The 14,608-nt window shown below is 47.3% G+C and overlaps 1 protein-coding gene across 1 annotated transcript in view; it reads right to left on the bottom strand.

Moving 5' to 3' along the window:
* Positions 1 to 14,608, bottom strand: part of LOC142803848 (T-box transcription factor TBX1-B-like) — a 126,035-nt gene that overhangs the window by 29,944 nt on the left and 81,483 nt on the right. Inside the window, exons 4-5 of the mRNA XM_075890050.1 lie at positions 11,388 to 11,544; positions 7,531 to 7,683 (exon numbers count right to left, since the gene is read on the bottom strand). Of these exons, the coding sequence (XP_075746165.1) occupies positions 7,531 to 7,683; positions 11,388 to 11,544 (310 nt within the window). The remainder of the gene's footprint in view (positions 1 to 7,530; positions 7,684 to 11,387; positions 11,545 to 14,608) is intronic.

Here is a 14,608-nt window from a genome sequence, read left to right as displayed (position 1 = left end):
AGAAAAAAAAGACACAGTACAAAATACTAAAAAAAACGTACACCGTAATAGACCTAATCAAGCTTTACGCTAGCGCCTTACGTTCTCATAACGCTACAGACAGAGGCAAGCTGGAAACATGGAAAAACACTTATCTGTAGCTGTCATTCCGGAGCTCTCCAAAAACACGTCCGACCTCTACCACACTCTCCCGGCTGTCTCCGGGAGAGTGTGTACTACAGGGGACGGTACCGCCATCTAGTGAACACTGCAAGAACTAAACTAGAGGTGGCTACATACAGGCTACAGGGGACGCACAGCCCACGCCCTAAGGAGCTTCGCCCCTAAAAAACCGCGCCGGTGTATAAGAGAGGTGCCAGCGAAACAAACAAGCACGAAACCCCCGACAAGCCGAGAGCGAAAGCAGATTGTCAACGTCCGTGTTTCGCGAGGCACCGGGGAAAAGGTGTCGCACTCGTTGCCCGATCGCCTGCCCCCTCGCCTTCTCCTCAGGACGACCTGTCGTCGAGCGTATGCTACGAACACGCAAAGACGCCGCGGCGGTCTCTCCGCTCGGCGATGCACAATCGAGGCGTTGGCAGATTCGAGCCACGCGCGCTGACTCGCTCGCTCAGAGCACGCGTTAGCGGCGACCAAGGGAAAAAAACAGAGGGTTCTTTTCTGTTTATCCTCCGTCGAAGAAACCAAAACGTTCGGACAGAGATGGCGATGCGAAATGTAGCACCCGTAAGCGTGCACCGCGTTTCTCTTCGGCGGAGGGGGAGGGAGTGAAGTTTGACGCAGCGCCTCCCCTTCCTCCTTCGTATTAAATCAACGTATGGAAAAGACTGCCCCCCCCCCTCGTACGCACCTCTATGGTAGCACAGTAACTAGCGGACCGCACACGTACGCGGCTTCGGTATGTCACGACCACGTGACTAGCACTCTCCGAAGTCAAGTTCAGCGGCGACGTCTCGAAGTTAATTTATAGCGCCACGCGCACTCTGCGGTGATACTAACCACCGCCGTCCCGCACATCCACTATTCCACACCAACACTCACCGCCTGCCACGTGCTTCCCTACGCACCGCCCCAGTTGGGACAAAACATTCCACTAGGCGTCGCTTTCTGCACTGCACTCGCGCGCGCGTGCTTTCGAGAGCGCACGTCATCGCCTGGCTGCCCATACACTCCCCCTCCCCCTTACCCTTCTTGACAAGAGGAGAGAACTGGAGAGCGAGAAAGGTTTTTTTGTGAGCAACAAGTGATTTACCGCCTGCCTGGCGGCACTCGTCTTGAGAAAGTTTGGTTTTTTATTGTATTACTGCGGCCTTTGGTGTTTTTAGTCGTCGTCCCCACCCCTATGTTCCGAGCGCGCATTCTCGCACCAGAGTAAACTTTTGTACTTTTCTCTTCCTCGTCGACATCGGCGGCAGCGAACTCACTTCTTCTTTGAGACTCTCTGGTCGCGCTTGCTGGCAATGTGGAGCAAAACGAAAGAGATAGAGCTGGAAAGAAAATAGGAAAAAAAAAGTACTCCGCCCAAGAAAGAAAGAAAGGAGGACAGAACGAAAGCACGGAACTTTGCCACCACCCTGCGTGCGAAGCGGGACCCCTTACAAATTACTCGTTCTCGGGGTATATCCGAGTGAGCTGAGCTTCGTCGCACTCGCTTCGAGCGAAAAAAAAAAAACAAAACAACAACACAAGAAACTGAAGTATCGTCGCGTCAGCGCTGAATTACGGCACTCCTGGAGGTCATAAATGCTGCAACTTGCGAGACCCGTGAGCACTGACGAAGGATCGCCAAAGATGCCACGCGGTCTTGCAGAGTGGTAATGACGCACTCTATATACGCAAGCCAGCAAGCGGCCGAGAGCTCACACCCGTCGGCATATTCGGTGTCTGTTTCGTTTTAGACTGCCCTGGCGGAGGAAGCAAGGAATGCGCGAGCTGCGTGGCTTCCGCTACTGAGGAAGAGGAGGCGTCATTTTCTCGCTTGAGATGTAAAGGGAGACTGCCCCGAAGAAGAACGTAGTTTCGACGCTTCTGTTCCCGTTTCCGAAGGTGTGACTCATCCATGGAGGAATTTACTGCTATTCTTGTAGACAAAAGTTTACTCTCTCGCTACCTCTCTCTCTGCTGTCCCGTTAGCAGAGCCACGACGCATAGCTGGAAGTATCGTCCGTATGCAATGCACGCTCGAAATATAGTATTTTTATAAAAAAAACATAATGATGCGTGTGTGTGCGTGCGTGCGTGCGTAAAAGGGCCCCTAAACGAGCACGGTACACGAGCACGCCAATGCTTCGGTTTACTTAGGAAAAAAAACTCCATGGATGCAAGCTCCATGTCGACAACGCCAAATGCGGTTGTATTGTTGACTATCAGCATTTACAACATTGCAATATGCATTGCAGCATTGCAATAGACTCCGCACGCTTGAGTAAATTTTTGCTTATGACAACACTTATGACACGCATATCATCCAACCGTAGAGTGCATTTCTTCGCGATAAATTAGACATAGCTTCAACGTGAGCCCCAAGCTTATGTCGGACCATAATGTTTACACGCCTATGTAGTCGACCTGGATGCCAGTTCAACGATATGCGCAATCCCAAAGACTTCGATTCACCTTGTAATGCTCGACTCAAAACTCGCACGGTCCATTCACTTAAGGCGACTCGAAGCCGAAAGCCATTTTCTATTACTTCTCAGTCGCTGTGCCGATCCTGCCCCGCCGCCCTTCGAAAGCTCTCTGCACTTACCATGGTTTCGCACAGCCTCCGTCATAGTGACGTTCCAATTTTCGACAATTTGCGACGTCATGTGGTGACGTAATCAAGTGATGATGATATTTTTGTGTCGCCCATTCCTGACGCGGTGGGAAGCCGAAAAAGACGGTAGAATTTCGCGTTTGATCTAAGGCTCTCACTTTTGAAAAGTCCGGCACAGGCTTACTCACCTACTGCTTCGCATGAAATTGTTCCGCGCTATGCGTGAAATCTGCGGATTTTTTTTTGTTGTTGTTCCAGGACGTTTACATTGCAGGAACATTCGAGCGTGAGCTTCTGTCTTCGAAATGAGAGATTCACTTGTTTGGCGGACAAATTTCATGGTCCACCATTTTGTGAAGTCTTAGCACACAGTGGCACGCCCACGCAGTAAGTGCATAGCATCGTTGCATAGTTTCTACCTCATATATAGACCAACGTCTCAGGTTAACGTCCACCGCCACGGTAGCACCGTCGACTCCTCAACAAATAGCGTAGAGGGAGAAGCGAAGCGAGAAACACGTAAAAGTACCCTCATAGTATAGCTCTGTTCAATAATTTATATGGATTACCAATAACAGAAGAATACCACATACACAATAAAGAGAACATCACAGAGGAAATTTATAAGAAACCGACAGAGTGATGTTTGTCAACGGTTTTCAGGCGTTCGTAAAGTCTAGATGTATTTTGAAGTAACGGTGGAGGTTTGCGACATGCATGGGCACAGTTGAATGGGCTGTCACATCTCCATTCCCAAAGGTGCAACCCCTTTAGAAAAGTAGCTGTGAGTTAAGAATAAATTGTGAACGCATTTAGCACAGTATGCACCCCACTATGAGAGAGCTGCAACCGGTCATGCATAGCGCTGGTATATCTGTGTTTTTAAAAAAAAAAAACGTTCGACGAATCAGAGTGCGATGTACTCTACTATGGGAGAGCAGTAAGCTGTGCCTGTAAACTAACACTAAGTAGATGTCTACAGACTGATCGTTCGTGAAGCATGTGTTTAGAAAAAAGTGGTTAACTATTTAGAGTACTTGGTACTCTACTATGGTAGAGCTGAAAGTCACCCCGTAAGCCTCACACTAGATGAGGCCGTATGGACGAAAATTAGGGCTCCAATTTGCGTGAAAACAGCCGCGACAGTACACTGCCATTTCCCTTTCACTTTAAAGTGTATGGTTTTCGTATTTAGAATAATTTGATAACTATGATAGAGTACTTGGTACTCTATAGACCTCTACCGGGGTACGTCAAAGCGTGACGTCACCGGCGTACATGAAGGTGTTGGTTGGCAAAACAGCCCCGCTGGTAGCTGAGCGTGCTACAGTATAGAGCGGTGCTTGGGACTAGTTTTCTTTTTCAAAGCGTGCACTACATGTCACAGTGGCAACATGAGCTGTAGTTTGTGTATGGCAGCCATCTACGACGCGCGAATTTCAACATATTAACCTAAGAGAATAAGAGAATTGTGCACCATAAGCATCAGCGCTTCCTTTTAAAAGCTGTGACTTTCATAGCAAACCACAAAAATTTCTGTCGAAGGAATGCATACAGCAGAAGGATACCGCCGACGGAACTTCCTTGCCAAGCAGCACCTGCTCCGAGGGAAAGGATGGTGGGCGGGGCAGTGACGTCACGCTGTTTGCAAACAGGGAGAGGTCTATTATGGGAGAGCCTAAAGCCGTCCCGTGTGCCTCACACATCACGAGGCCGTGTCGACAGAATCACGCCATGAACGAGTTCTTGAATCCTTATTTGTGTTTAAGAAAAAAACTTTTACAATTGGGAGTACATTGTACTTTACAATGGGAGAGCGTAAAGCCGTCCCTAAACATAATGCCGGTCCCTTATGAAAGAATCCGACGCTCATAGATGAAGTACATGCTGATGAAAGGGGGGAGCACTGTGCATTGGATGATCAATCGTGTCCTTCTCTTTTGTTCTGGTTAACAGCCTTTTATTCTGTTCTTATTAGTATGTTGTGTTGCCGCACCCACTGCTTAATTGGCGCCTAAATTTCGTCGTTTTTCAGGCGTTGTGGCCTTTTATTTTGTTTGTTCCGGTTAGCAGCCTCCTTCGTACCATCTTTGCTGTTCTTATATGCTTCGGTTTCTACATCTGCTGTAGACGCCGGGCGGTGGTTTATGGACGGAAGGACATTGTACGTTATTAAGGTGCTTCACCCCTAAAAAAGAAAAATGGCGAGCCCGGAAATGCAATAACGAGGCACGCTTCTACCTGCCAGAAATGTCTGGTCGCTGGCACACATCACACGTCATCTTGGCTGTGGGCCTTAAGTGCTCTCGTTCACTGCGGCACTTTCTCGAGATCACCAGGTGAACTCTCAGACCATTGCCGTTAGCGCGGTGAACATTGTATGTAAGTTACGTCCGAGTCGCACGTTACCTCTGTTTTTGCTCTTTTTATGCCCGCTCCCTCCTCTCCCTATCGCAGGGTAGTAAACTAAGTGCCACCTGTAGTTAACCTTCCTGCCGTTCCTTGACAATCATGCACACCGCTAAAATTAAAGTTGAGGATTCCTATAGATTTGCGTGTCTGTTTTTGGTGAATTGTGACTTTCAGAAGGCTCCCACTAATACACAGTTCTTGGCCTAAGTTTTTTTTTTTTTTTTTTTGCGGAGCCTTTTGGAATTCCTTACACTTCTAGAAAGCTGCAGCGCTGCGCGAGCCCCTTCAGCAACAGAAAACGGTCCTTCATCGTTGATTACGCGTCCATCGTTTCCACGCTGCCAGGGTTCTATTTCCAAAATAAATAAAAAAGACTATCATCTTTAAAACGCCATGTAAGCAGCACATCGTAAACACACGTCTGAAGTAAAAGTCAACAGGCAAGGTACGTTTGAAAGCATACCATTTTTTTTTTGTCATGCTGCGTTCTCTCTATCTCTTTCTTTTTACGCATATTCCACAAAGAACTTGTTTGGTTAGCTTCAATGTATGAATTGGCAGCGCACGGAAATTACACAGAAACCAGAAAACGCGATCACTCGGTGTTGGTTTTCACCACGTGGCGGTCTGATTATCACCGCGCGTGAATGTGTTCATTTGGAATTCCACTCCGACACGACTACATGGCCGAGCCCTGGACCAACAACCTGGCGGTCCGCAACAAAGTGCCATAGACATCGGGTATGACAACGACAGCTCCCCGACAGCAACAATAATTGTGAGAACACGCACGTGCGAAAGGCAGTCTTTCTACACTGTACCCTTACAGTAGCTGCGATATCGGCAAATAAACAGTCCCGCAGAAACGCACGCACTTAAACGTAGTACAGTGCCGAAGACACTTGGGACATTTTCACACCCTTCTTTTTTTTCTCTCTCTCAAAGAGTAACATCGAACAAGATGAGCATATACCCTCGCGGCTACCGGCGAAGGTTCACTCTGTTCCACTTCCAGCGTGAGAGAGAGTGAGTGAGAAAGGGGAGCCTCTCGGCGACGTCAAGGCACTCGCGTCCGGGAGAGCGCTCATTTGTCTCGGCCTGACAGCTCTCCTGTCTCGTCTGTCTCGCAGACTCACGGCAAGAGTCCTTCCTACGCGATGCTGCAAAACGCAGCAGAAGAAACAGAAGAGGTAGAGGGACCGTGGAAGAGACTCTCGCCGACGGCTGCCAACTCCTTGGTCGCACTACGGCGGTGCCCAGAATATGGAGCGCGCACGCGGTCTCCGCGCAATCTCGCGAGAATGCGCGAGAGCGCTCACTGTTTATCTCCTCTCTCGTACACACCTCTCCTCGCCGCTCGCCACTTTAACCTCCCCCGTGTACCTTTATCATGTGTGCTCGGTTTGCTTCGTTTCAGTCTTGCGCCCGAAGCACATCACGGCGCCGTGATAGAGCGCACGCCACTCGGGGCGGAGTGGCGCTTAGCCCCCACGTCATTCGGCGACGGGGCTTTCGTCCGCCCACTCACTTAAACTGAAGAGGGAACGGAATACGTAAAAATACGGACGCACAGACAGAGCTTGTGCACGGCGATGCAACGGGAAAATGTGCTAAGACAAACGAACAATGAAGTGGCTGTCCATAACCAAACAGTGTTTGTGTTTGTGTGTGCGTGTGTGTTTACGTGTGTGTAAATAACTAAAGAATGAATAAAATTTGCGCAATAGCTTTGTAGAGTAAACTGACAGCCTTAGTTCGCAACTTCGCATATCATGTCAGCGCACGTTAAAGAATACCAGATGGTCAAAATTTCCGAAGCCCTCCACTACAGCGTCCCCCATAATCATATCACGGTTTGGGGACGCCAAACCACCTAGATATTATTGTTAGTTACAAACATTTCAATTTGTTGCTACAGCAGTCATTGTGTCGTCCTTGCTACGAAACGGTCACTTTTCTGTTTCTAACCCTGCGCGCCGGTGGTGTTTAGGTCACGCACAGTGTACGATCATATCGTTTAGAAGTAACCTAAAGAACGTGTTGTGTTCAGTAGCAGATAAGCCATAAAGGCTACGTTGTTTAAATTAACAATATATACAAAAAAGGCATTTTTGCCCCCTTTAAATCTGCTATCGAGCTTCTATTCAGTCTTGAGAAGTTGTACTGAAATTCGAATTTTACATCAATATAGTCGGTTGGATTTGAATCTCTATGAAAAGTATAATTTTGCGAATGTTTATGAATAAATTCTGTCCGTTGCATGCGATGCATTTCAAGTAGAAGGCTTACTGCTGTTCCTTGTGTAGGAAATTATTAGGAAGTGTCTTTTCGTGCAGATCCTGGAAGAGTTGCACGCTCACCCTGTGGTTCTGGTAGGCGGTGACGGCGGTGAACTTGGTCTCAGGGAAGACGAAGGTGCGGAAGTTCTCCGTCTTGGAAATGTCCTCCCCTTTGCGGTTGACGTACACCACGTGACAACGGGGCTGGTACCGGTGCATCGAGTTGAGGATGATCTGCACCAGTCATGCCCTCAGCTTCAGTTCATTTGTACACGCAGCGTGACCATATCTACTACCAATACGCACGCGCACTTAAAGGGGCCCTGCAACACTTTTTCAGCACGGTCAGGAAACCTCTCCACTACGGCGTCTCTCATAATCATATGGTGGTTTTGGGACGTTAAACCCCACAAATCAATCAAATCACGGTCAGAAAACGCTGCCAATCGGTAGTAGAGGCTCCCGACGACACGCGAGCTAAATGTTATAGCGCAGCACGCGCCCTGAAGTTAACAATAAATTATAAAAGTCAGCTGAAATTTGCTTTCTCTTTTCTCGACGAATGACGCAGGAAACTCAAAAATCACTCGTAGAAGGCCGTCTATCAGCCATTGGCTGATTTGAACATGGCACGCTCGGTCATTACAAGGATCGCCATGAGAGGCCGCGATTTGTCCAGGCGTGCACGCGCGATCGCCCTGAAAAGCCGCGTTTTCGAAGAAAAAGTGCTCAAGATCACGAGGTGCGCGTGACGTATTTTCTTTGCCCGTGCCACCCTTCCCTGCTTAGCTTACAGCTCTTTCGTCGGGACGAGAGAAGGGAGAATGCGATTGCAGCCTGTGACAAGTCATTGTAACTCCACTCGTACTGGACGGATTCATAAAATTTTTGCGGCCTTGAATTCGCGAGGCAATAAACTCTTTTAGTGAATTCGTTCTATGGTTACTTAAAAAAAGTGTTTCAGGGCCCCTTTAAGTGACACGCCGATTGCTTTAAATATATGCGTATCGAAATGCAATCACACGGTCGCAGCTATTTGTGTCCGCGTAAATGTGGTGTTTATTGGAATGGGGACAAGACAGAGTGCAATATAAACGAGCACTTTTTTTCTCAAGCGCATTTTGCATTGAATATAATGCACTGAATATCAATTCAACAAGAGTCACGCGACTGAGCAGATTGCCAAAAGCACACCATCTTATCTCCTTGCCCGTATACATGCATGTAAGCAACCTGATTGTATCTATAGTGCGTACGAAGATTCTCCAATTTGGAAGTCAGCGTTTGTGTATATACCGTTCTCGATGAGTCACCCTTTTGTGTGCTCTGTCGCGCTAAGGATATGCTGACTGACGAGTGTGCTTAGTTCATGATGGCTGCCGAATCATGGACTCCCTACCGATGGTACCCTACCATGTCCTCAATTTCCCATTGCTGCAGAAGTGCGACAGAAGCTATAGCCAAAGCGTCACTGTCGCATAGACGCATTCACATACTTTGTGGGAAAAGTTCGCTCTACGTATAGGTTCGTTTTATTGTGTCTGCTTCTCTCAAACACTACGTATTAAAAAAAAACGAAACGCATCAAAATTGTTAGGCTAACTGCGCTGGCACAGTTAAAACACTTCCTGGTGAATAAAACCGAGCCAAAAGTTCTTAAAGGAGCTCTCATACATCAGTAAGTACGATTTGTAAAATAGCGGGCCATAAAAAAACTTTATAGTTGGATTTATCGCCATAACAATCAGCAATCCTAATGAGAACTAACAACCGTTAAAGAACCCCAGGTGGTCGAAATTTCCGGAGCCCTCCACTACGGCGTCTCTCATAATCATATGGTGGTTTTGGGACGTTAAACCCCACAAATCAATCAATAATGAGAACTAACAGAAAGCATTGCCAAGAAAAGTATGCATGTTACAAGTAGTAAACGTGAAGAATACAAGAACGAAAAGATAGCTGGCGGTGGGCAGGCACCGTGATCCTTCATTAATATTGAGTGTAACAAAAAAAATCTATCCCATAAAATTTCCACTTTTTTTCTGAATGAGGAAATCCGGATATGAGGAATCACAAATGATTGAGCTGGCCTCCTTTGATTGGTTTTAAGTTTGTGCGTAAGAGCAAGCGCTTAATCTTTAAGTTCGCCAGCGTCATTACAGTCCACCCCCATCAGCATGCGGCCCCTGTAGACAGGTTACTGATCCGGCGACCTCGTGGATAAAGCGAACAGAAAAAGGCCACCTAATCATACACTTTAGCTGACGCAGCCTCTGCTATTCCACACACTCTACCGGGACCTATAGAGTTCCTGCATATGCATATACAGTGACTCTATACCGCGACCATTGCAGTTACGCCATCTATGTGTCTATCGTTTCCGGGGTTTTCCACACCAGCAGTTATTCTTTCATCGCGAAAAGCCACACAGCATACAGTCGTACTGCTCTGTGATCTATTAAAAAGAGCACACCACAACGAACGTTTTCCAAAGCACTTGCAAGGTGCCAGTATCCTCGAGGATGAAATATCGCTGCCTATATACCGGATGTCACGTGTCTGGCTCGTCAGCCTACGGACAGATGAGGCCAAGAAGAAGCTTGTGGGATCGGGACAATTCAGTTGTTTGACGAGGACTGGATATGCATCTAGGCATGACGAGCGACTAAAGTTGCACTCGGTGGCTTTAGATGTTTTTAGTATTAGCATCTGGAGGGCATTTAGCGAGTATACGGTGAAGTGAAAGAGTGACAAAATACAGGTGCAAAATGAGAAAACTTGGATTTCTTTCCGGGGAATGAGCTGGATTTGCTTGTGGTTTAGTGCTACAGACAGGTGGTGTCATATATCCTTTTCGAAAAAATTGTTTTGTTACTAACATAATGTTAAAAAAGTAAGAACTTCGATGCAATATACCTTCTTCCTTGTTTGGACTATGAATAAGGTATGTAATGCGGCCCTGTACAAATGATTGACTGCAAAAGACCACATTAAACACACGCGCGTGCATACACGGAGTTTGATTGCCCAGATGCCTTCTTTCATTCTCGCAACGGCGCCTAGATGATAGCGCCTATAAATTCCCGCAAGTTCACGTCTGAGTTCATAGGTGTCTTCTTTTAAGTGGTCGAAGGGTCGTACGGGAGTGCCCTGAAAACTGCGTGGGCGTAAGTCTCAATGTCGCTTAAAAACCGCTAGGAACGAGAGCTGAGAGCATTTCGTGCCCTAAAGAATGTACGGGTTATATAAGCTGGTACACCGATCAGTGTACTGGCTAACCAATCGGCGAATTTGCAAGAAGCGTTCCCACACCACGACAGAGACGCATGGAATATGAAAGCAGAGTCCGTACGCTTGAGACTTGTGGGGTCTCGTTGTGGCGAGAGCCCCGTTACGCTCTTGGCGTGAACGGACACAATAGACACGGTCGGAACAAACCAAACCATACACATTTATTCAAATACTTTTTGATCACCGATATCGTCAACCGAATTATTATAACAGCAATTGTGATCAGCATGCTACGACATCCTTACACAATAGTAAAGAACACTCAACAACATGACAAACAATAACACACCCAAGGCGGCGTCGCCAACGTTTGACTTACCACGAGGGCCCACCGCAGACAACCCGCGGGGTCGTCTACGACAGACCCACGCTAGACACAACCGTTCGCACCAACAGCCACCAGCCGAAGAGAGCAGCTTGTTTCTTGCACGTCGCCATCAAAACTTTCCGCGAGGCGTCACCGCCGGCGCTAACGTTTTCTAACAACCATGATGATGATAGCGGTGATCTACGCTCGCGAACACAACGCTACCTACCGCTGAATAGTTGCGACTCCGAGATATGGCTTCTGCGCGAAACATGTGTGCCACGTGGCACAAACAACTTTACAGGGGGTGTCAACCCCCCCCCCTCCCCCTCAGACTCACGTGTCCGTTGTCGTCCAGCTGGTTGTTTGTGAGCTTGAGCTTGTCGAAGGAGACCACCTGCTTGGTCCACTGGGCGCCCTTGCACGGAGACTCCGGGTGCACATGGATTCGCGGGGGCATGTTGGGGTCCGCCTTGCCGGCCACCATCCAGCTGGAGCTGCGCGCAGCGTGAAAACTTACCATTTGATCAAGGCGCAACTTAGAGGCCTCATCAAGTGGGAAATTCGACCGTCGGCGCCGCATCGACACGAGTGGTGCAAAAGATCATCATCACGGGGTGACTTAAACCTAGGACCTCAACCTGACATCACAAGTCGCCCAAAATTTGAAGCGTCATTATGACGCCACCATGACGTCACAATGCATGACCTCACATTATCACGTCATCACACGAAATCGTCACTTGGTCAAAGTTGGACTGATGCATTGCGAAAACCATGTGAGTTGCAGAATGATTCCGATGTCTTAGCTTCCAAAGAAAGCCAGCTTCAAAAGCATCCAATCTCTTCCAATGCGCTGCTTCCGCTACCGAAAGCAGTGCTACGAAGTTATGATGGACGCGGAAAGCTTTCAGAAGCGGGGAGGGGGAGGGGAAGGTTAAAAAGCAGCATATTTGGCTGCGAAGCACATGATGCCTATTGCCTTCTGCTAATCTTAGGCTAATCGTCTTAACATAATCTACTTGATTGATATGTGAGCTTTAACGTCGCAAAATCACCATATGATTATGAGAGACGCCGTAGTGGAGGGCTCCGGAAGTTCCGACCACCTGGGGTTCTTTAACGTGCAGCCAAATCTCAGCACACGTGCCTACAACGTTTCCGCCTCCATCGGAAATGCAGCCGCCACAGCCGTGATTCGATCCCGCGACCTGAAGGTCAGCAGCTGAGTACCTTATCCACTATAGACCACCGCGGCGGGGCATAATCGATTTAAGTCAAACTCCAATCTGGTTGATTTTTAAGCAAGCGAATCATGTCATGTCGAAGAATCAGGTCCTACAGCTGAAGGCTGAGTTTTACCTTCAATCTAGTGTCGAAGAGCGGAACCGGCATTACCAAATCTGTTATGAAGGGTGAAGTGAAAAGGAAATTAAACTTTATGTCCTCGTACTGAGTGAACAATACATTTCACTCCGTCAAGCGTACAAAGTGCAAGACGGGGCTCATTGAATAGCAACTCCACTCATTAACACTTGCAGTAAGTCTACCAAGTAAGCGGAGTCCACAGATAGCCCTCCTGGGCCGGTCTATGCACTCTGCTGGCCGAAATAGAGAGCTCGGAACACGTGCTCTCGCTTAATTCAGAGCACTGTGCTCTGAGCAATCGGGAACACTCACTTCATGCTGGGAGCATGAGCAAGACAAAATTCTGATCACGTGGTGCTGTCCAAATTCACGCGCGACGGTGCTATTTCAGTAGATTTATTGTTTGTCATGATCTCATTCAAAGAATAATTATGACTATTCTCTGTTTATACATTTTACAGCGAAAGCTGTTATCAGATCACAACGGCAGTCGCAGTGTGGCAGGTGTGCACCGTTGCCGGTGTCTGTAACCGCCATCGCGAGAAATAAGGAAAAAAGTGCAATTAGGAAAGAAAAAAAAAAACCGCCAGGCCAGCGCACAACGCGCAGTGCAGTTACAGCGAAAGCTAAAAGAGTGGCCTTTCATAGCTTTTTTCTAAACACGTTTGGGGTAACTGCTACAAGCATACTTTCGGGGTACCCATTATGCCATGAATTATTATAATGTTTGTATAGTAGGCCGGCATTCACTACGCACTCGTCATGATTCTTCGGAGAAGCGTGGTATCCAGTACACACTTGAGAACGATCTTGTGCAATTTTTCTGTGCAGTGGCTGACGACGACCAAGTATTACACCTGAAGTGGCTATGCACCAGAGTTAATTAGTGATCAAGAAAAATTTTTTGTAATGGGTTCGATCCAGCATTGGACGACCCACTCGTTACGTAATTCGCATTGTCCGACCCATGGTTACTCTCTTGTTGTTCTAAATCGTTGCATTACTCACACTAACGCGATTTCTATCCCGACATCAAGCCTGCCCAAGGCAAGGTCACAACAGAGTTTCAAGCAACAGCATGGCTCTGCGGCAAAATACTGTGCCGCATGCAGGGTGCCCGGGTGAGAATCCTATTGTGTTCTTGGTATTCTTATTTATTAAGCTTCTTTTTTTTATTTCGTGCCATTGTGGTTTCGGACAGTGGCGGCGATCAACTACAACACCACACATGACCCTTGTACTCTTAGCACAGCTTTCGCTATAAAGGTTATCGAAAGGGACCGCCACGGGCCCTATGCGCGGCAGGCTACGGCAGTGTATCGCTTTGGCTTTAAACACCCCCGCAAAAATATTCTGTACATGTGTCGTGTATGGTAAGAAACCATTTTAACAAATTTAATATAGCGTCGTAGAAGAGTGAAATAATAACCAGGCGTCACACAGGGCAAATTGCGCAACTAGCGGCTCGTTGAATGCTTAAAACCTATTAGAAAAGGCTCAACCATAATTATTCATTGTCTTCGCCACATGCATATCATGAGCAAGGTCCACATTATGCCTTACATATGCGTAGCGGCCGGGTATACCTCGCTTATTCGCAGAATGCCCAATAAATGGTACAGTGAGTGCTTCCCCCTACTTCACCTAAGTCACGGTGGTTTATCGGGTATACCTTGCATGCGTAATTTTGTTAGCCGCCCCAATATATGAATTAGATCAAGCACCACCATTTCCTTGGTCATCGGTAATCTTTCTATTACATCTCTATCATTCGAAGTCTAAACAACAGTTTTTTTAAAAAAACCACTCGATTCTTAGCCAATCACCCATAGTAAGTATCGACACGGACAATAGGTGAACAATAATAAGAACTAGTCTGCAACGAGCTCTCCCAGCTCTCGCTGTGCCCATGCTGCGTATACTGCGCAGACTTTGCAATTTTTGCTATTAGAGCTAATTATTGTGATTTATTTAAGTTTCAATCATATATGAGGCCACTTCCACTGGCACCAAATTTTTGCGTTGATATCAGAGTGGCCAATTGTACGAAATTCTGCAAAACGTGAGAAGAAAAAAAAAAGGGGGGGGGAGAAGAATTAAACAATAGACTTCGACGTGTCAAATTCATACATTGCGGCTATGAGGAATCGCCAACGATGGAGGCAGGCCTGCTCGGACTGATTATAACTATTT

The sequence above is a fragment of the Rhipicephalus microplus genome, chromosome 3, assembly GCF_043290135.1.
Source record: "Rhipicephalus microplus isolate Deutch F79 chromosome 3, USDA_Rmic, whole genome shotgun sequence".
NCBI classification, from domain to species: Eukaryota; Metazoa; Arthropoda; class Arachnida; order Ixodida; family Ixodidae; genus Rhipicephalus; species Rhipicephalus microplus.
This window is presented reverse-complemented; position numbering and strand designations above follow the sequence as displayed.